Below are 22,972 nucleotides of genomic sequence, written 5' to 3' on the forward strand. Positions count from 1 at the left end.
AAGAAAGAAAGAAAGAAAGAAAGAAAGAAAGAAAGAAAGAAAGAAAGGAAGGAAGGAAGGAAGAAAGAAAGAAGAAAGAAAGAAAAAAGAAAGAAAGAAAGAAAGAAAAAAGAAAACAAACACTCCAGCTAAATAGCTTCAAAACAAACAGGTCATTTCAAGAAAAGACATCCAATTATATAGACTCTGATTACTGGTAATAACTTGGAAGTCTTAAGAAATTTAACAACTTCAGCTCAAAATAATTAAACTGAACTGTTAAGGATAAAATCACCACCTAGACTCAACATAGCTACAGATGCAGAAAGAGTAAGAAGGCTTACTGATTCATTGTCCCTTCTGTTGCCCGTCCCCAATGCCAAATGAATCAGATAGCAAATATTAACGCTTTTTTAAAATTAGAATTCATAGGAGAAGGCTTTTTTTTTTTTTTGGTCCTCTTTTTTTTGTAGCAAGATTATTACATTTGATTTTTCAATTTTGAATCTTGGACTTTTCAAAGACATAGAACTGATAACATAAACACATAAGAAAAACTTTCCATTCCATGTATGTATGTATGTACTTCATTTATGTAAGTCAAACATGAGACTTAGGCCTTCAACTAATGGACATTGACTTCAAGGTCATTTGAGGAATGTAAACATTTTATCAATAAACCTCTTCCCTTAAGGGTATGAAGGTTTTCTGGACAAGGGCTTGTTCTATATTATTATTATTAAACAAGTCTGACTGTCACATTTATTTCTTTCATGTAGCAACAGCTTGAACTTACAATTAACTTGGAAAATTCTTAAAAGGGATCCCTACCCCTACCTTGAACACTGCATTAAAACTCAAAGAGGAAACTTGCTACCTCTCAGCAACACACCTCTATCAGAAGGAGCTCCAAGAAGGAACAGTGGAGTTTGTTGAATAAATAGTGTTGACTCATTATGTAATGAAAAGGTAAGCAGTATACTTTGTCTTTACCTTATCTGTAAAGCATACACATTGCTACATATGCTTTCAGAGTGGAAAGCCACCTTCTAACAAAATCTTCATGGGGTATTGTATGATTAAAGAATATCATTGGTGAAGGAATGATTGAAGGAATTAATGGCTTAGTTTGGTAAGATTAAGGGAAATCTTCATGTGATTTTTTTGAAAGACAGTGAGATACACTGAAACACTTCTTATTAGTAGGCAAATAAATCTCTGTGCTATGACAAAGGAAGTTTCATTGAGTGGTCGAAGATACCTATCCCTTTAGTTTGCAAAACCACTTGTAAGATGAATACATTTTCCAAGCCCTGAAATATTTTTTTTTCTGAGAAAAATTAGAGACCATTATGCTTAAAAGAAAAAAAAAATCACTCACAGACTCCTTTCCCATCTTCTTTCGTAGCCGTGTTTGCCACTGGACAGCTTGCATGACAATGGCTTCCCACCTTCTTTCGAGATTTACAATGATCAGTTGCATGGGCTGGTGGTCTGCGTTCAGATTGCAAGTCTCCCGGTCATCTAGAAGATGTTGGCATAATCGCAGGACGGAGGCCACTCCACGACGTCGCTGCTTGATTTCACCACAGAGGGACTGCAACAAAGAGAGGGATCGATTCATGGGTGTTTATAGAGCAGAAATCCCTAAAACATGAAACGCCTTCTTCCACCATAATTTCAAATTGTAGTGATATACTTGGCAATGAACAATAAGACAAGAAGGGCTCTGGTTGTCTTTAGATTGGAGACTTCCTATTGATACTCAACTAATGCCAAAGAATTTAGCTGCATCCCATTCCTCTTCCCTTTTTATACTGATTTGTCCATCTAAAATGCTGGGTCCCACCTTGACACCTAGATGATTAACAATTTATAACTTAATGAAATAAATCATGTAGGTCATGGGAATGCCAAACAGATTGACATGCTTTGGAAACACAAAAGATAGAAAAGTTCCCCGAAAGGACATGGAATTTTCCCAAATTTACTCCTAGATTTTTTGGAGCCAGAAGTTCAGTTTTCTACTGGCTGGGAAAAAGTTAAATAAGATTGCCAAGAATTTTGATATATAACATCTATTATTGGGGGAAAAAGGGATAAGCAACATTTCTCTTCCAAAGCTTGATTAACAAAGCAATAATGTTCTGAAAACAGAAATTAGGATACCGGATTATTATTGCACTACTTGTTGGTTGCTGTTTCCTTTAATAGACATTCACACAATTTAAGAAGGATATGCATGCATCAAAATAGCATTTTGCCCCCAGAAGCATTTGTATTGCTGCAGTGACCCTAAGCTGAACAATTCAAGCAAAATAGTGGGTACACATGTCTAAATATATTATATCTTTTCTTTGCCTATGGATAGTGTGTAAGTGATATTCTAATTTGAAGCCTTCAGGAGAAATGATGATTATATCCACAAACATCACTGAATTACTAATCTCCTTCGACTGCTACAATTGGACTGCTCTAACAGTTAACAGATTGCTTATTAATCAACAAGGGTAAACAAGACAATGCAATTTCATTTAGTGCGAGAGTTTTAATGCCTAAAAGTATCTGTGCTTAAAATGTTAATCTAGATAAGGCTTCATTAGAAGAAGTCTTAAAATGATTAAGTGCAGTTCATTGAAATGTGCACAGAGTGGTAGTAGATCAGCAGGTGGACATTTCATACAGATGTTCTGCTTATTGATATAATACATGCTATAGCCATTTAAATGACCCTAACTCAGTAATAGCTGAAATTCTATTATTTCTGTAATGAGAGAACACTGTACCTTTAATATTTCTGAATTTTAAATAAGGTGAATGACAAATACCCAAACCTCTATTTATGGCAAAATATGACTAGGAATTTTATTATTCAATTTATACCAGTGCAGCATTTTTAGTTATGTTTCCTGAACTTACCCTTATTTATTTTCCTAGCATTCATTATCATTTTCCTACATAACTCCTGATATAACCACTAGGTCTGACAAATTTCTTTACTGATGCTATTCATTTGTTCAGTGCAGAATGAGGAGGAAACCTCTGGATATTCAAAGATAAAACTTGAGGGCCGACTAAAGCAAAAAGCATTGTTTCCATCCCCTCCTCCAATACAGCTACCTCCCCACTCCTAAATGCATTCGCTCTCTTTCTCTCTGTCTCCCTCTCCCTCTCTCACACACACACACCCTTCAATTTCCTCTCTTGCTCTAGAACTTGAGCAAGTCAAACTATCAAGCCAAATTAATTCCTGCCAAATTTCGGTCCATATTAACACTTCAAAATAATAATGTAGCCAACTGAAATTGGTTGAAGTGAGTCTTGTGAATAGGAATATTGAGGATTCCATTTTTCATTTTTGTGTTGCTATAAATTTGTTTAAAATACAGGGTTAGGAAAATCAAAAGTGTTATTTCCATGCCATAAAATGGGATCTTGCAAAACTCTCTTTGCAGTTGACTAGACTAATAACTGCATTCCTCAAGCCAGCAAAAAGTCCCAATGTTTCTTAGCCAAGTGAAAATTTGCCAGGGACAGCACTAACAGTATGTGTGGGGTTACAATGGCCTCACTGGTAACATTTACAAAGTAGCCCAAATGGGCTTCATTCACCTCACAGGCACTTTCAAAGTTCTGAAACAGGACATGTGAGATCACTAGGGGAAATTTTCATAAAGGTCATTGGCCATAATTTTTTTATGAGTATCTAGAATGTATCCAGTATTTAAGTAACCAGATGATCCCCAATTCACATCTTAATGTGAGTCAGTCCAGGTAGTTTAAAAACCATGAAAGCTGTTTTTGACATTCAGTATCAGATTTGATGGGATGTTAACATTCACTATCTAATTTTTGGATCTTCACAATCTTACAATTTTTTTTTACTTTAAATATCCAAAGAACTTAGTCTATATCCTGGATTGATAATTTATCCTATATGCACACAGGGAAATAACACTACTTTGAAAAGGAGGTGAAAATTGAGAATTTTAAATGGTCAACATATTTTTTGACACTTTTTTATAGAGATATAACTGATAAAATAACATTCTTCTATATATATGGGTTTCCATGACAACCATTAAAATATACATATTTATAATCACAAACACATACTAAATAAGGATTTTTTATTTATTTATTTATTTGAGAGAGAGAAAGAGATAGAGAGCATGAGAGGAGGGAGGTTCAGAGAGAGAAGCAGACTCCCTGCCGAGCAGGGAGCCCGATGCGGGACTCGATCCCGGGACTCCAGGATCATGACCTGAGCCGAAGGCAGTCGCTTAACCAACTGAGCCACCCAGGCACCCCAAACACATACTAAATAAAACCAATGCATTTGCTGGCAATGTTTCTTAGAATCAGTAGCTTACATTATTTCCATGATAGACTATGCACAGAGAAATGTTAAATATAACTATACAGGAACAAGTAAGTATTGTAACTATTTCTAGCTTACATTTTCAGAGGAAGGTACTTTAAAACAGAAACCCAAACTAAACAATCTAAGACAGACGCTGAAATAAGATAAACTCATCCCTGTCTCTCAGACCTCCTCAAATGTACCCTACACTTTCCATCTGCTAGGCACTGTTTCAGGCACTGAGGCTTCAAAAAGGAGCAAGTTACTGCTCCTTCTCTCAAGGAGCTGAGAGTCTGTGGAAGGTGGATGATACAAGTAAGTGTGGTAATGAGAGTAATGAATGTAGAGAGGGACAATTTAACAGAAGTTCGTGCAAGTTGCTATTGGAGGAGTTGGTGAAATCTTCAGGGAAACAACGTTGAGCCAGATGGTCTAAGCTGAATGGTTGCAGTTCTCAAGACAGAAGGGTCGGGAAGCAAGTGTCCTGGGGCTATGGGGGCACCTAGAGTGTCAGGGAGAAGAGACAATGAAGCAGCTGGACGGGAAGTAAGGAACAGAAAAGTTTGGAATGCTTTTCATTATAGTCAGTTTGGAAGCATTTTCCTTGATAGCTCATGAGATCATGTTGGTTCCCAAGCATAGTCATATTGCGTTCACAGAAAAGTACAGAGATAAGAAGAGTCAAAGGAAATCTAAAAAGAAAGAGAAAATCTCCACTAATGATCAATATGTCTAAGAAAGAGATTCCAAATGCTTTGTATGTAGTTGTCCTCTTATTTGGTAACTGTTAGGCAATTTCTTCTTACAAGACTACCTCTGTTAGTACAGAGGTCTTTGTCTTGTATCACTTCAGAATTCAGTTGTTGGAATATGGTTTGGTTGTGCTGCATTTAAATTTCTGATGAACTTTTTATTTGCTTTATTTTACATTTCTACTCAATTTCTTCATGTTATTAAAAAGGCAGGTTGGCTATGAGAAATGTTCTAGAAAAGTAAAATTTTAAATTTCGAAGTCAATTTTTTTTTCTTTTACAATAATCGGATCTCCAACCCTCTCAACATCTTTTTGGACATGCTGCAATAGCGTTGCCAACAGGCGGGAGGTTTTTATATCACACTTATAAACTGTCAATCTGGTTTTCAATTCATCAATGGTGATGCAAAGGAGTGTTTTTGGTTTATCTGGGGGGTTTTCTTTCCTTTTTTTTTTTTTTTAATGGGGGTTTTTCTTTTTCCTCTCCTTTCTCTGTCAACCTTTTTGACTGTTTAAAGCATTCTATTATTAAGCTAAATGTGATGTGACATCACTTTTGACACTGGCTTCAGTTTAACACTATGAAAGGTAAGACTTCCAATATTGGTATTTTATTTTTCATTATATATTAAACATAAACATATATATACACACACACACATATATACATATTGTACAACATGATTATAATTTTCTTGCATACCCATATTCTTGACATTAAACAATAATGTCATCTACTATCACAAAAGGATATAAATAAGTTTACAATCAAAGAACTATAATTAGACCAAAACCCAACTGTACAATAAGTAAAATGTAAGAACCAAATAGAGAAAAGAGAGGTGAGGAAGAAAATACAATTTTAAAACTACCAAAACTAAGCATATGTTAAAAACAGAGAGAGAAAAACTCTGAGAAAACTCCAAAGCAATTTGTCTCTATATATCTTACATAATTATATTCAGCAGGTTAATGTAACATCATTAGGTAGGTCAATCTGAACAAAGTGATAGGACTTCAGGTGATCTGTCAACTAAAAACCATTTACAAAGCAATGCCATTTTTAAAGTCAAACATAACTTTATTTTCTATTTTTTTTTTTAAAGATTTTATTTATTTATTTGACAGAGAGAGACACAAGCAGGGGGAGCGGGAGAGGGAGAAGCAGGCTTCCTGCGGAGCAGGGAGCCCGATGCGGGGCTCGATCCCAGGACCCTGGGATCATGACCTGAGCCAAAGGTAGACGCTTAACGACTGAGCCAACCAAGCACCCCTAAACATAACTTTATTTTCTAGATTAATCAATTGTTTAACAATATCTATTGAGTATGCCCTCTCTGTGGCAAGCACAGTAAAGAAGTTTCAACCTGCAAATATGGATACATACCTGCCTTTGATCTAGTTAGAGTAAGGAAATAACAGAGAGAGGGGAAAAAAGTGAAAAAGACAGGCAAGTTCTTCTGGTTTAAATATTCACAAGTAAATAGCTCCATCTCCTGTGGCAAGGGTTTCCCACACTTTTTCAAGTGTTTTTCTTCTTTTTTGCACTTTCGGTATTTTACCATTTTAATTTCATGAGGCGGGCAGTGGTTTTCTCTTCATCTGCTACCTGTGACTAGATGTGTGGAGCAAAGGTTCTCAGAGAGTGTCCCCCGGGCCAAGCAGCATCAGCCTCACCCATGAACTGGGAAATGCCAATTCTCTAGTGCCTCTCCACATCTTCTGAATCTGCAGCTTGGGGATAGGCCCCAATGAGCTATGGTTTAACAGACACCACAGGTGTTTGTTTGAAAACACTGGCCTACAGGAAATGGAGGAACTTTGTTTTACAGATAAGAGAATTAATCCAGTTGAGCAGATTTTTTTTTTTTTAGAAGTATAAAATGGAAGTTACAAGTTCTAATTCTGAAGTCACACTGTTAGCCAGGTGCCTAGAGACCACGCCCATTTGGTGATCAGTTATTTTTTTAATTGTTACTGAATTACTGAAAGAAAATGAATGAATGAATCAATCAACGAATAGATCTTTTTGACTAGAGGTATCTTTATATTATTAGTACTTGCTTGATGATCCTCAGGAATTTTCAATGTAATTATTAAGAATGATAATAATGGGGGCGCCTGGGTGGCACAGTTGGTTAAATGTTGGACTCTTGGTTTCAGCTCAGGTCATGATCTCAGGGTCTTGAGATCAAGCCCCATGCTGAGGCTCCGTGCTGAGCACGGCGTCTGCTTAAGACTCTCTCTCCCTCTCCCTCTGCCCCACTGCATTCTCTCTCTAAAATAAATAAATAAATAAATCTTAAAAAAAAAAAAGAATGATGATATATTAGGTTCTTTGAATACCTATTTGATATTTTTATTTTTTATTAATTTTATTAATTTATTAATTAATCCTTTTTATTAATTTTATCAAATTAGTCACTTAGTAATGAATGATTAATACACATGGCATTGTGCTAAATTAAATAGAAGCTTCTCTCAGAAAGTGTATATAGTGAAACAAAACCATGACGATTATTTGGAAGGCACAAGGCATCAGATGCAGGGAATGTTAATGCTGCAGCCATGGTCTAATAAGAACATACAGCAGATGGGGAAAATGAGAGGCAAGACTGTACCTCTGTGAGTCTTCAAAAGACGCTTTTAACTAGTTGATTCGGGATTATTATTTTGGGGCAAGGTTGACAGAGATCATATGGATAGTATTTCTCATAGTAATAAATATTTATTAAGTATCAATTAGGTGCCAAACTCCATACTTTTCATTATAGGATTGGAATTGGTAAATAAGAGGAATATAATAAGATGTGGTACCTGCTTTTAAGTGCCTGTGACTTGGCTGTCAAGAGAAGACTCTGCCTCCTCAAAGTAAAAAAAAAAAAAAAAGGCAAAGGTTTTTGATAAGACCTAACCCATCAGGTTGTTGTAAGTTTTAAATGAAGTAAACACAGGAGTAAATCTTCATTACTTGTGGATAGGCAATGGTTTTTTAGATAGGACATCTAAAGCAGAAGTGACTTCTGACTTCTTAGGCAATGATTTCTTGGATATGACACCAAGAGTACAAGTGACTTTTGGACAACTTAACCAAAATTAAAAACTTTTGGTCTTCAAATGACACCATAAGAAAAAATGGAAAAACAACCCACAGAATGGGAAGCAATATCCGAAAATCATGTATCTGATAAAGGATTTGTATCCAGAATATATAAAGAATACTTAAAATTCAGTAATATAAAGATAAGTAACCCCATTTTTAAAATGGGCAAAGTATTAAATAGACATTTCTTCAAGGAAAACATACAACTGGCCAATAAACATATGGAAAAATATTCATCGTCTGTAGACATCAGGGAAATGCAAATCTAAATCACAACTACATACCACTTCACCTGCACTATGATTTTAGCACTAGGCTAAAATAAAAAAGACAGAAATCACAATATTGGCAAGGATATAAGGAAATTGGAATCCTCATGAACTGTTGGTGGGATTGTAAAGTAGTGCCATTCACTTTGAATTTTATTTATTTATTTGAGAGAGAGAATGAGATAGAGAGCATGAGAGGGGGGAGGGTCAGAGAGAGAAGCAGACTCCCTGCTGAGCAGGGAGCCCGATGTGGGACTCGATCCCGGGACTCCAGGATCATGACCTGAGCCGAAGGCAGTCGCTTAACCAACTGAGCCACCCAGGCACCCTCACTTTGGAAAATAGTATGACATTTCCTCAAAAAGTTAAACATAGAATTACCATATGGTCCAGCAATTTCTCTTCTAGGTAAATGCCCAGAAGAATTGAAAACATACAACCATACAAATATCCATAACCACATTATTCATAATAGCCAAAAAGTAGAAACAACCCAAGTATCTATCAATGGATGAGTGGATAAAAAAAATGTGGTATATCCATACAATGGAATATTATTTGGCAATAAAAAGGAATAAAAGGGCGCTTGCCCGGTTCATTCAGTGCAGCATGTGACTCTTGATCTCAGGGTCATGAGTTGTGAGATTGAGCCCTGTGTTGGGCTCCGGCTCAGCGGGGAGTCTGCTTGGGATTCTCTCCCTCTTCCTCTGCCCCTCCCCCCATGCTCTCTCTCAAATAAATAAATCTTAAAAAAAAAAAAAGTAATGGCTATAAAATTCCCTAGGATGGAGTCATAACTACAAACCTATAAATCTCAGTCACCAAATAAGACATTCTGCTATATGATAAAAATAATACAGTGCTGTTTTTAATATAGCTCTCCTACTTCTAGAAATATCATAAAACATAAACAGAAAAGTATACATAGAAGAGCATGGATGTGGAAAAGGAGTTGAAGAAAATGTGGAAATTAAAGAATGTTAGTTAAGTCTAATTACTGCAGTGGTGAGTTTCATTTACCATCATATACATCTTATGAAATTGTAATCTATTGTGTTGTTGGTGTCAGGAGAAAAATGAGAAACATGACCTATCAATGTACTTCATGTACTTCACCAAAGATCATTCTAAGTTGGCTATATGTATATGAACAAACACAAAATTTTTAAAACATTATGTTCTCCTCAAATATTTAGTCAAGGATTTACTTGACTGCAAAATAATAACCAACAACCATTGAAGCTTATTAAATTGCTAGTGTACTATTCTGAGTATTTTCTTAGTTATTTTTCACTAATCTCATACATTAATGACAAACATTATTTGTGTATTTCTGTCTGCTATGTATTTTGTTAGGTATTTTATATGTATTGGCTCATTTAATCCTCACAACAGTACTATGAGATGTATATTATTGCCATGTGCCTATTTTACAAACAAGGAAATAGAGACAGAGAGGCTAAGTAACTGACCAGAGCTAATGCAGCTAATAAGGATGCTAACCCACGCAACCTGAATCCCAAGCCAATTCGTAAAAGCATTATCTACATTTCCTTTCATAAGAGAGCTGAAGAGGCTTGTAAAATTTCTCCATTTTCAGACTATTCTGGTCCCTGATTTCCAACCAGATGTGGCCATAGCCATAAAATTACTGTTTAAAACACAGCCAACAAGTTCTTCAGTATACCTTTCAGGGATCTATCTTATACCCATTTCTAGGCCATTGTTAAAAATTAGTAATCTATGTAATTCTTAAACCCAGGGTGGTTGTGATAGCAGAGATGGAAAAAATACTAATTCATTCACTGAACAAGTGTTTATTGAACACCTATTATAATGGGCACTGTTCTGAGTGTTTGAGATGCATCTGTGAACAAAAGAGATGAACTTTCTACCCACAAGGACCTCACATTCCACCAGACAGTGGAGGATAATCTCTCTTCTGAGAAAAATGTAAGTTATATAAATAATCAAAAAGAGATTGAACAAAAGTAGGAAACATTCATTAGGCAAATGATCATCCAAGTTTCCAGCAGCGGGTCAGCAGATCTTTTGGTCCTGATGACTCCATTCTTGAGCCAATTATGTGCTTACCTTAACCATATCTAGTATATAAGTATTGCAAATAAGACTTTCCAACCAGGAATTGTAAAGAGGTAATTCTTCAAAACAGCAAAAAAATTAAAATACCTCAAGTGAGGTATGAATGATGACATCTGCATATTTTAACTGATTCCAAACTTAAAAGACAACATCAGCCGATATAGGAACTCAGCTCAGTTGCAAACCCTGGGACTTAATCTATATTGAAGCTAAATATTCTATAAGCATTCAGTGAAGTGCAAAAAATAGCAATTGAAAAATGACATGATTAAATGGCACGACATGCAATCATTTGCTCTCAATTATATCAATGTATCTTCTTCATTTCTAGGAGTCAGGCAGAAATATTGTTTTTTAAATGCCTCTATTAAATTGGTCACCAATAATAAAATAGATGAGAGTCCTAATAAGCTCATTTACATAACATACATCATACACTACAAAACTATTCTCTCCAAACAGTTTTGCTCATATATTTGTCTCCTGGTTGTCATGAGTCTTTGCTACATTAGCAGATTTCAAAAGCATAATTCTGCCTTCAGAACCATTTGTAGAAAAACGTTTATGAAACTTTTCTAGTTAACCCTTGGCAGGATCCTTATTGCTAATTATGGAAAAGGTATTGATATAATATCTTGGCTGTCACATTTTATTATGGTGATGGTAGAAGCAGAATCTAGGTCTGACATTTTGGAAATACCATCTAATTGCAAGTTAGAAACAGAGAATGACAGTTTTAAGTAGATTATAACTTCTTTCAAAATAACAAACTGGTTTATTTAATGTAAAAGCTGGATTTTAAAAATAGCATTAAAGACTCCTGAATTGGTTTACCAAGCACATCTCTATCAGCTTCTTGAAGAAGGTCTGGGATGTGTGCCAAAATAGTTTCAAAACTGTACATGACAATATAAGTCTAGATTCTAACATCAAATGATTTCTTATAACCATTTAAAATCAAAATATTTCCAGTGAATACTTCTATTTTTTAAGAAAAATCATCTCCCCTCTGTTCATCTGGGCAGCAGACGATTGAGGTCCAAAGACCAGTCACCTTAACCTCCAGTCACCTTAACCTAAATAACCTGACCTTTGACTTAGAAAAAAATCTAACTTCTTGCAATCTAGCATCCTCACCAATGAAGCTGAATCATTAAAGGCCACCAGGACTACTAGTTAATACTGCAAATTCTTGGATGAATGGTGTCATCAAGGGAAAAGCTAATCATTCTTTTACAAACACTCATTTGATGTTTTAATTGTTTGTACTTTCATGTGTTGAAAATTTTTAATTATATTTGGAAAGGAGTATTTCTATTTCTATTAGCTATTTTTTTTAGCTGTGGACTAAAATATAATAACCATTCTAAAATTGCAGACCCTCACTGTGTTATTCCATGAAAGTTGTTGTTATCCCTGTGTGGTATTCTTTAATTTTTTTTGTGACTTTCCCTCCATTAGGTTAAGTACTTTTAAATATGTTTGTTTTTAAGAATCAAGCTCAGTGGTCATGTGCTTAGTTCATATTCACATGTAATTAGTAATTTGTTATATACTTCCTTTTCTAAATTAAAAACACTATTAAAATTCCAGACATACAAAACAATATGAAGATTAAGTTACTCTAAAGAAAACTGTAATAGCTTACAGATTGCTTGTATCATTACTAAAATGCCGGTATCTATTACAGAGTCTCCCTGGAATAAAGAATGCACTTTGGCAATAATCTTTTAAAAACATGTCCATTATTGTTAAGATGCTAAACTAGTCTGCAATTATAGGAAGGTAACTTTTAGCAATAAGGGGGAAAGAGTGCTGGATATAAATGCAACTTAGCCATTATACTACAAAATACCTTTTCTTAAAATTCCACAATCACTCTTTTCATAAGCAGATAAGGCATTAATTGCCATTTATTTTTACATTATTATATTTTGAAATCTATTTACAACACCCACTGTGCTTTTTATCTCTATTAGATTCCATGGGAATCATTTCAAAGTAATTCTGGGGAATGAATAAAGGTGATTTTCCTCCTCTAGATTATCTGCTGATCCCAGCTACCTGAACTCATCTGTGCGTTTAATGAATGTTGGGTATTCACCGGCCAGGTAAAAGGAATATTCAGGACAGTCTTGAGGAGAGAAAGAAAAGAATTCTATGTGACAAGGTACAGCACAATACACCCATTAGGCTAAATCCATAAGAGAAGGATCATCGTAAAGATCATACCCGGAGAATGAAATAGCAAGAAAAAGCAAGGAAAAAGAAAGTGAGAGAACACAGAAGCAAGGATGGCCTAAGAGGAGTTTCCAGGGATAGTGTGGAACACATAGGAGAGGACAGATTATTGAACTAAGTGGTTTCATGACTCACTCAGCTCTGTTGCATGGTATTTTTCTAGCTCTCTCATCTATACACGGCTGACTATTCCTTACCCCTCTCCTCTATCAAACCCTATTTTCCCAAATTTATCTCTGAGTAACATATTGTTTATTTCCTATGAAGCCACCCTTGGAACTTGTTAAAAAGCTCAGAGTGTTACTTGAAGTATAACAACTAGGAATTGGTATTTTAGGGAAGTATTCCTGTTATTCCAGAATCCTATAGGTGGTAAATAAATGAATTCAAGAACACTTGGGACACAATTAGAATGCAGGAAGAGAGTTAGGCTTTGGGGAATAACACCACTAAAACGGAGGAAAATGATACTAGGGACAAAAAGTCAACACTGGAAAGACCCTTCTGTTCACTTATCTACTTCTTCCTGACCTGGAAGAGACTGAGGTATAAACAGCTCTAAAACTTTGTATTTCTGACTTTATTTTTATAGCATCTAAATAGGGCATTTTCTTGTGAGTTTGGATCACTAGGAATTTGCTTCTTAGCTCTTTCCTTTGCTTCTGTGGTGGAAACCCAGGGCAACTCTACTCCTTTTCACCAGTTTTCAGTATTCCCAGATGTGCAGTAATACTAACTACACTCTCAGGGTCATTTAGAAGTTTAACTAACATATAACAGCAAAACACTCCTCAACCATTATATTAGGTAGTAGAGAGATGCTGACTAAATATTAGCCAACTGGTAAACTGCTATGATGATTATTTAGCTCAAAGCAATATTCCAGAATCTTGTGAAAAGGAAATATAATAAGAACTTCATTCTTTAAACATTCCCATAGCTAAAATATAAAGCAGAGTCCAGGAGAAATTTTTGAGAGCATTTTCTTGAATAAAGTTAATTCTCATTTTAGAGGATTCTGTTTTCATTACTTCTGAGACACCACATCTCTCTCCTATTTGCTCCCTAAAAGATGACCGAATATACTGGGGGGTAATGCCTTCATTCATCCCAACTAATATTTTGGCAGCAAGGTAGAATATACATCATCTGAGCATGAAGGTGTTCCAGTTGAACATCTGAGAAGCAACTTGGATTGAGGGAAAAAAACACAACTTAGAGTCTTCTCCTAGTTTGGCAATAACTAGTTGTGTGATCTCAAGTAAATCATGTAACTTTTATGTGCCCTCAATACCCTTTCTCTACAATGCAATGATCCTTTAGCTTTTAAGATCTTCTGGCATCAGATTATTACATAAGCTTATTCTGTTAAGTGATAGGAAAAAGATCATGTGGTGGTCTACAATGGACTTGTAAAAAAATAGTAAAATACAACTCTGAATATCTCTCAAATCAGTTGCAAGTTGACTCTCATTTTCTCTGGTGAAATTCTAGTGGTGAAAGAATAATTTCATTTTGTCTATTATTTTTATTTATTTTCCTTTCACTGTCCTGAACTGTAGGAAACTACTTTAATTGGACAAGTGTTTTGTTGTAGTCATTTGTATGAGTCAACCTTGCTTGGCCTCAGATTCTGCTCACATATTCTGTTCATGTTCTAACATCTTCAAAATCTAACTCCAAAAATCTTTATAGTGAGAACCACTAAGTAAAGCACACAAAATTGAAAAGTTGACTTCCATTGTTGCTTTCATAAAGCTGTGAAGTCCGTTGCACCAATGTTTTATTGAGAGTTAAGATGGCATGGTTGAATGGATATCCATTGGCTCTCTTGCTGGTAGTCTTGGCTGTCAGATAAAGGAATGAATGGGTCTCAAAACATCCTTCCAATTCCTAAAAGTCATTTCTTTGTCATGACAGAAGGGCAATAGAGAAGAACATTTTGAGAAAAGGAGGAGAGCATGAGGGGAAGGAAGAACTTGATTTACCACCTATCCTGCACTTCTCAAAGGAACTTCTAAAACCAGACCTGCTGATCCATTTTTACACTTATCCTCATGACATTAAATTCAAAAAGAAAGAAAAATATCCTTGGGGAAGAGAATGAAATATTCTAAATGTATAGGATATAAGTTAGGATTTAATCAACAGTTTAGAGCATCAATGAATTTAAGAGAGATAAGTTAGGCTATTTTTTTCCAGATGGGAATAATGATTTATGCCTCCATCCTACCTTAGAAAGGTTTTGGGAGGATTAATGAGCTAATGTGTCTAAAGCTCTTTAAGCTCCTCATATGGAGGTACAACATAAACAGAAGGTGAAAATGAGAGCAAACTCAACACTGAGTTGAACTCCTGAGAGTAAAGCCCCTGGAAATGAGAAGCTGTTGCAGGTCAAGATGGTAAGTCTCTGAATTCCAATACCAAAGGAGCCTTGGTTTATTGTCATATGTCTTTTTAATACTCTTTAAAATAGGACTTCATAGTATTAATAAGCATTTCTACATTTCCTATTAATCACAATGTCCCTTGTAATGATCATTTTTTATTTCTACTCACCAAATGAGATAGGCTTAAAATTGAGTTGTGAGAATTGCAAAGACATTGGTATTAACTCGTATGAAATCACTGGTTTGGTATTATTGGACTATGGCCTGGATTAGGATTCAGGAAATGTGGGCTGCAATCTGGCTCTGGTTGGGTGGTCATTTAATATATCAGAGACTTGGTTTTTTGTTTTTTTTTTTTTCCTTTGGAATAAGAAGGTTGAGCTAGCTAAGTGATCTCAGGTCCCGTCTCGTGATAAAGTCTGCAATCGGCTAGAACTTCTTGAGTATCTAGTGACTCTAAGGTACATTGTCTATGGTACTATGAAGGGTATGCAAAACAAATATTTTAAGATAGTCCTACTTTTAAAAAGTTTATACTCAAAACAACAATGACATATCACCACATATCTATTAGAATGGCCAAAATTCAAAACACTGACAACACAAAATGCAGAAGAGGATGTGGAAAAAGGACTCTTATTCAATGCTGGTGGGAACGCAAAATGGTACGAGCACTTTGGAAGACAATTTGGTAGTTTCTTACAAAACTAAATATATTCTTTTTTTATTATTATTATGTTATGTTAGTCACCATATAGTACATGATTAGTTTTTGATGTAGTGTTCCATGATTCATTATTTGCATATAACACCCAGTGCTCATTACAACAGGTGCCCTCCTTAATACCCATCACTGGGTTACCCCATCCCCTCACCCCCACCCTCTGAAAATTCAAATCAAAGCCACATTGAGATACCTCCTTACCCCAGTTAGAATGGAAAAATTAACAAGGCAGGAAACAACAAATGTTGGCAAGGATGTGGAGAAAGGGGAACCCTGTTACACTGTTGGTGGGAATGCAAGCTGGTACAACCACTTTGGAAAATAGTATGGAGGTTCCTCAAAAAGTTAAAAATAGAGCTATCCTATGACCCAGCAATTGCACTACTAGGTATTTACCCCAAAGATACAGTTGCAGTGAAAAATTAAACATACTCTTAATCATACAATCCAGCAGTCGTGCTCCTTGGTATTTACCCAAAGGAGCCGAAAACTTATGTCCACACAAGAACCTGCATATGGATATTTATAGTAGCTTTATTCATAACTGCCAAAACTTGGAAGCAACCAAGATGTCCTTCAGTAGGTGAATGGATTGATAATCTATGTTATAATCAGACAATAGGATATTATTCAGTGCTAAAAAGAAATGAGCTATCAAGCCATGAAAAAGACATAGAAGAATTTTAAATGCATATTACTAAGTGGAAGAGGTCAATCTGAAAAGGCACATACTGTATGATTCCAACCATACAACATTCTGGAAAAGGCAAAACTATGCAGAGTAAAAAGACTGCAGAGTAAAAAGACTGCCAGGATTTGGGGCAGGGGGCTAGGGGTGAGGAATGAATCTGCAGAGCACAAATTTTTAGGGCAGTGAAAATACTTGGTATGATAAACCATAATGACAGATACATGTCATTATATAGCTGTTTAGACCCACAGAATATAAGCATCAAGTGAACTGTAATACAAACTATGAACTTTGAGTGATCATGATACATCATTGCAGGTTCATCAGTTGTGACAAACGTACCACTCTGGTGGGGGAAGTTGATCATGGGGGAAGCTGTGCATGTGTGGGGGTAGGGAGTATAATGGGACATCTCTGTACCTTTCCCTCAATTTTCCTATGAACCTCAAATTGCTCTAAAAGAAACAGAAAATAAAAAAAAGTTTACACTCTAGTTTGTTGCAAAGACACATAGATTCCTACCTATACACACTAGGATAACATTTAAATAAGCACAGGCCTCTAGGCACATGCACATACTATTCTGTTCACTCTTCCCCTCCTTCACTTCAGATCTCAATTCACTCATTCTAGGAATTTCCTTGCCCCTCCCCAGGACACTATGTTAATTCCTACCACATTCTATTCTATTTGCCTGTTGACTTGTTACTATCCCCCTTTAGCCTGTGTGTTCCTTGGAAGAGGACAAAGGATGGTTCACCCCAGTACCCAGCACAACACTTGACACAGGTATTTGCATAAGAGAAAAGTACTGAATAAATTTAAAATATCCTTACCCACACTCCCAAATAATCTTGAACTTATTTCTCTTTTTAGTTACCAGAACCCCGCTATCCTTACACATGTTCTATTACTTCCAATGCTTTTTGTTGAAGATTCTTTTCCTTATTTAAAGGGGACCTGAAGACAGAAGCAACAGCATTCCAGGAAGAGAGGGGCTCTTAGTGGGAGAGAGTCTTGAGAAGGCCTTCTACTTTTGCATCCCTACCAGCATAGCAGTTCCCAAATCCTGTCATCTCTAACCCAGAGGTCTCTCTTAAATCCAGCCTCCTATCTTGCACTCTAATTGCACTATTTCAAGTCCCCAGGACTTATCACCTGAGTTACAGAAGAGCTACCTTCCAATGGGGCTTTTTCTCTCAGAGCTGATGAACACACAACTCTGTAAGACCACTCTCCTGCTCTGGGACACTGAAGATGCCCCCTTAGCTTGCTTTCAACCTCACCTGATATTAGATATGTAGGTGCCCCATGCTTCACTATCAACAGACAATTTGCTATCCCTTGTATATGGTCTATATTTTTCTCATTCTGGAATTTAAATAAAACTAAGGGGAATCGAAATTTTCTGTTTCCTTTTTGTCTGGGCCTGAAATATTTGTACAGGAAGCCACTTACAGAATCTCTCAGAGGACCTATCTTAACACTCAGCCCCAGAAAACGGAACTCCCTCCTTAAGAATAAAGAGACACAGAAAAACCAACACATACACTAACAGACACTGTAGTTCAAAGGAGAGTCCAATCTGAACACTCAAAGCAAAAGACTAATACACTCCTTTTGAAACAGAATTAATACAAGAGAAGAGAAAACCTTAGAAAATTTTAATCCATTTCTCAAAAATATGCACAGAGATATTGCATCCATGGCACCAAGGTAGGAACTTCTGAAAATGAAACAAATTAAGATCGGCAAAGATTGTACAAAGATGAAAAGAACTTTTGGTGAATTAAAGATTGCAATGAAGACAAACTACAAAATTAGATACTGCAAAACAGCCTTGAAAATTCCACCAAAAGTCCCTGTTAAAGAAGTGGAAATAAAAATACATTTCTTTAAGTGAAGGAAAGATCCAGCCAGGGGACTCAAAATGTACAGAATAGGATTTCCAAAAGGAGGGAACTAAATGTATGGAGAACTTGTGATAAACAATAGGTAAAATTCTCTGATCTAAAACAGAATTTCAAGTTTCAAAAGCAATTAGGACTCACCAAGTCCCCAGCAAAAGAAATAAAAAGAGACCAACACCCAGTCATATACAAGTGGAAAAACAAGGTTACTACGTAGCAACAAAAATCAGACTTCTCCTTTGTAACTATAAATGCCAAAAGGATCATTAGCAGTTTTGATGGTCAAAGGTTATACTCCCCATGGCAAAATTTTATATTTGGCCAAGCTACTGTTTATATGCAAGTTCAAGCAAAATACATTTTTAGACATGCCCTTGCATGTTTGGAGAATATACTAAGAATGTACTTTTCCTATAAAAATTATTAGAGGACAATATAACAGCACTAAGAGTAATTTTTGTAAGAAAATAGAAAACCATGGTATTAAAAAAACTGATGTTGAGCAATGAAATGAGTATTTTGAAGAATTAACTCTGAATTATTTTTCATATTCTTATGAAATACAATGCAAACATCAAAAGAAATTATTGCAAGTATGAGAAAGAATGTAATTATATTAGTAAAGTAATAATAATAGCTAATAACTAAATCCAAGATTATATCAACAAAAATGGATAAATAGGGTAGAGGATGCAGAGAAGTCAATTTCTCATTTTAAAAGTGGCATCAGTAAGAAGTCAATTCATTGTTATTGGATATAAAGGATATGTTTAAAAAATTCCAATTTACTAGGGTAAAAAGGAACAAAACAACATGTCTTACAGCAAAATATTTAAACAAGACCACAGTATAGGCTTCATGCATCGCTAACACTCAGCCCAGTGCCTGCCACATGGTAGGTGTCCAAGAAATATTTATTGAATGAATAAATGAATGAACATGATGAAACAAAAGATCAGCAATCTTAATCAAGAAACTAAATGTGATGGGCTTCGTGCTTTTATTAAAAGATATAGATCTTCAGATTTGATTCGAATACAATTTATAAAAAATTCACCTAAAACAATATGCTAAAAAATTGACAACAAAATGACAGGCAAGGATACATTATGCCTTTAGATACATCGCAAAGAACTTCAAGGCACCTAATATATGAGAAAGGAATAAAGCAAGGGCAGAGTCTCTGATTGCAGGGTCTCTGGTTCATTGTCTTAGATTCAAATCCTCCATCTCTTCACCCTGGTCATTAATTGTATATGTACGTGTGTGTGTGTATATATATATATATATATTTTTAAGATTTTATTTATTCATTTGAGGGAGAGAGAAGCACAAGCAGGGGGGAGAGGCGGAGGGAGAGGGAGAAGCAGACTCTCCACTGAGCAGGGAGCCTGATGCGGGGCTCGATCCCAGATCCCAGGACCTGGAGAACATGACCTGAACTGAAGGCAAATGCTTAACCATCTGAGCCACCCAGGCGCCCCACTGGTCATTAATTTTAACCAAGAGTTTTCTGTATTCTGCTTCTTACAGACTTGTACGTTTGCTTGTCATCACCATGCCAGCAATTTATTGGTATAGTTCTTTCTACTTTTAAATCAATCAAGTCCCAATGATGTATAAAACAACAAAATCATATATATTAATGTTACCTGTGCCACCATTCTGATTGAAATTCATAATTAGGAAGACCTTTTCTTTCCCATTTTAGACCAGCATCTCTATTCAAATTATAAAGATACAATGTTAGAAAGGAAATGGGTACAAAGACAAAGTTGGCTACTGTAGCACCAAAGGCAATAAACTTCGGTTCCAAAGATGCCTTTGTCCTTCTAAAGCATCATTCTCAATGAAGTAAAACACGACTCCTGGTACACAATATGGGCTATGTTTTGGGAGTTTTGTGCCAGACCGAAAGGGTTGTTTAGAGGAATTAAATGGCATCTATAATTGAATAAATTTATCAAAGGAAAAAGATGCCTACTACAGAGTCACAGAATGCTAGAGGTGAAGGGAATCCTTTCAAATCAAAAACCAAATTCTTTTTATAAAAAAAGAATATCAGCGGGCGCCTGGGTGGCTCAGTTGGTTAAGCGACTGCCTTCGGCTCAGGTCATGATCCTGGGGTCCCGGGATCGAGTCCCGCATCGGGCTCCCTGCTCGGCGGGGAGTCTGCTTCTCCCTCTGACCCTCCCCCATCTCATGCTCTCTCTCTCTATCTCATTCTCTCTCTCAAATAAATAAATAAAATCTTTAAAAAAAAAAAAGAATATCAGCAAAAAGAAATTATTTACCAAGATCACATAGCTGGAAATCCTAAATCATAATGTTGCCAACCAACATGACCTAGTGAGGGTACTCAATAAATACCATTCATTGGTAAACTGTAAAAGAATAATGTTGTACTAAAGTTACAGAAGAGGACTGACATGGGTCTATCTCATGACCCTGAGATCATGATTTGAGCCATAAATCAAGAGTCAGATGCTTAACCAACTGAGCCACCCAGGCACCCCTGTTATCCCCATTTTTAAGATGAGAAACCTAGGGCTTTAAGGAAGATCATGGATTAGAAATAGGTAGAGCCACTATAAATCCAAGCATCTTGAACCCATTGGTGTAAGCCTGTTCACTATTATGGGTCAGATGCACTGCTCCCATCCTATGCTTCGGTAAGTGGAGAGCATGGAGACAAGTTTGCAATTCTGTTCTCCCAGTAGCTTCCTAACCTGAGTTTATTAACAATAAAAATAACATTAAGTAATGTTAAGAAATCAATGAAGAATTAGGAATAGAAACATTAATCACACTGGTTTCAGAGCCTAAATGCAGTTCTGTTGATTTCCTAAGTAGCCATAAAGATGGGTGAAACTTCTCTCATCTTTCTAGATTAGCATTGCAGCCTTTAATGTCCATGAATCTGGTTTAACTGATAGCAGTAATACAAATGACACATATGAACTGAGTACACAGCTATATCTTTGTATCCTCAACTCATTCCCCTTCATAGAAATCATGCAGCATCTTCTTCTAGTAAAAGGTATGCTCAGAAAGAATTAGGCCACTGTTGTTCCTTTTTATTTACTTTAAAAGGCTGCACTGGGACTGCCTATAAAAATTTCCTGTGGGTCTTCCTACCACCCCCAGATGGTAGTGTATATAACATTTATTTAAATCTATATTTGAATTTAAACCTTAACCCAGTCAAATTTTTTTAAAGGCAGTTCTGGATTGTACACAGTTACTTAAAATTACTAAAGTGTTAGATGATGGATTTTTTATATACGGTGGGAAAAAAATATCTGATAAAAGCTGAATTCAGTACTTTCTTTTAATGAACTTACTTGGTTAATATAATAGCTTTTTTCAAAAAAATTTATCTAAGACATATAGAAAAGATTAAATCCTGTCTGATGTTTGTTGATTTTGAAAGCATTCGCATGCTTTTGTCACAGCCAGATTGAATCACTATAATTCTTTGCAGCTTTGCCAACAACATCATTACGAAGTTTGTAATGGCTCCAGGACAGAGCAACGGGGATGATCCCAGACCTGTAGGAACCATGGCTTCCTTTCACTTATTTGAAAACTTCCAAAATATTCTCTTCTGTCTTAAAAATACGGGTAGTAGGGGACACAGGAAGTGTGATTATTTATGGTGGCATTTGAGATTGGTTATAGTGGACACGGGAAATTCCCTCTAAATGTCTTGGCTAGACTGGTCCAATTTTTTACTTCTGGAAATTACACAGTGAGATTTGGGAAAATATTTCTTCCAGCATGTGAACTGTGTTTAGCTCTTTTATTTATCTCCTTTTTTTTTTTTTAAAGTAAATTAGTGATATTTGTTTTCAGAGTAATTACTTAGTAATGCTGCACATTTAATAGTTAATTTGACATCCTTTTAAAGACTCTACCCCCAAAATTTTGATTTCCAAGATTTATTTTGTTGTTTTTTTTTTTTAAAGATTTTATTTATTTATTTGACAGAGAGAGACACAGCGAGAGAGGGAACACAAGCAGGGGGAGTGGAGGAGGGAGAAGCAGGCTTCCCGCTGAGCAGGGAGCCCGATGCGGGGCTCGATCCCAGGACCCTGGGATCACGACCTGAGCCGAAGGCAGACGCTTAACGACTGAGCCACCCAGGCGCCCCGATTTCCAAGATTTAAAACATTGACTCACTGACTTCCTTCAGCTGGCTGTCAAGTATTCAGAAATGGGATGAGGAACAAAGTAGGCTACAAGTTAATGTGTTTTTTCTCTTTTCAGAAAGAGATCTTTGACCTAGGGACTGTTGAGTCTACAAAGGAGAGGCCAATTCTGGAATAGACTTACTAGGTCTGACTATTGGCTCTGTCATTAACTACCTGAATGACCTCAAGCAAATTACTTCAATTTTTCCTGCCTCCGTTTTCTCTTCTAGAGATACGGGATAATAAAATATC

General features: G+C 36.0%; 1 protein-coding gene across 1 annotated transcript in view; it reads right to left on the minus strand.

Moving 5' to 3' along the window:
• The window catches only part of LOC118002845 (A-kinase anchor protein 6-like), a 286,400-nt gene that overhangs the window by 51,272 nt on the left and 212,156 nt on the right, over window positions 1-22,972 (minus strand). Inside the window, exon 11 of the mRNA XM_034993450.1 lies at window positions 1,361-1,576. Coding sequence (XP_034849341.1) covers window positions 1,361-1,576 — 216 coding nt within the window. The remainder of the gene's footprint in view (window positions 1-1,360; window positions 1,577-22,972) is intronic.

Source organism: Mirounga leonina, unplaced genomic scaffold (genome assembly GCF_011800145.1).
Source record: "Mirounga leonina isolate KUSES-001 unplaced genomic scaffold, KU_Mleo_1.0 Mir_83, whole genome shotgun sequence".
In the NCBI taxonomy this organism is placed as follows: domain Eukaryota; kingdom Metazoa; phylum Chordata; class Mammalia; order Carnivora; family Phocidae; genus Mirounga; species Mirounga leonina.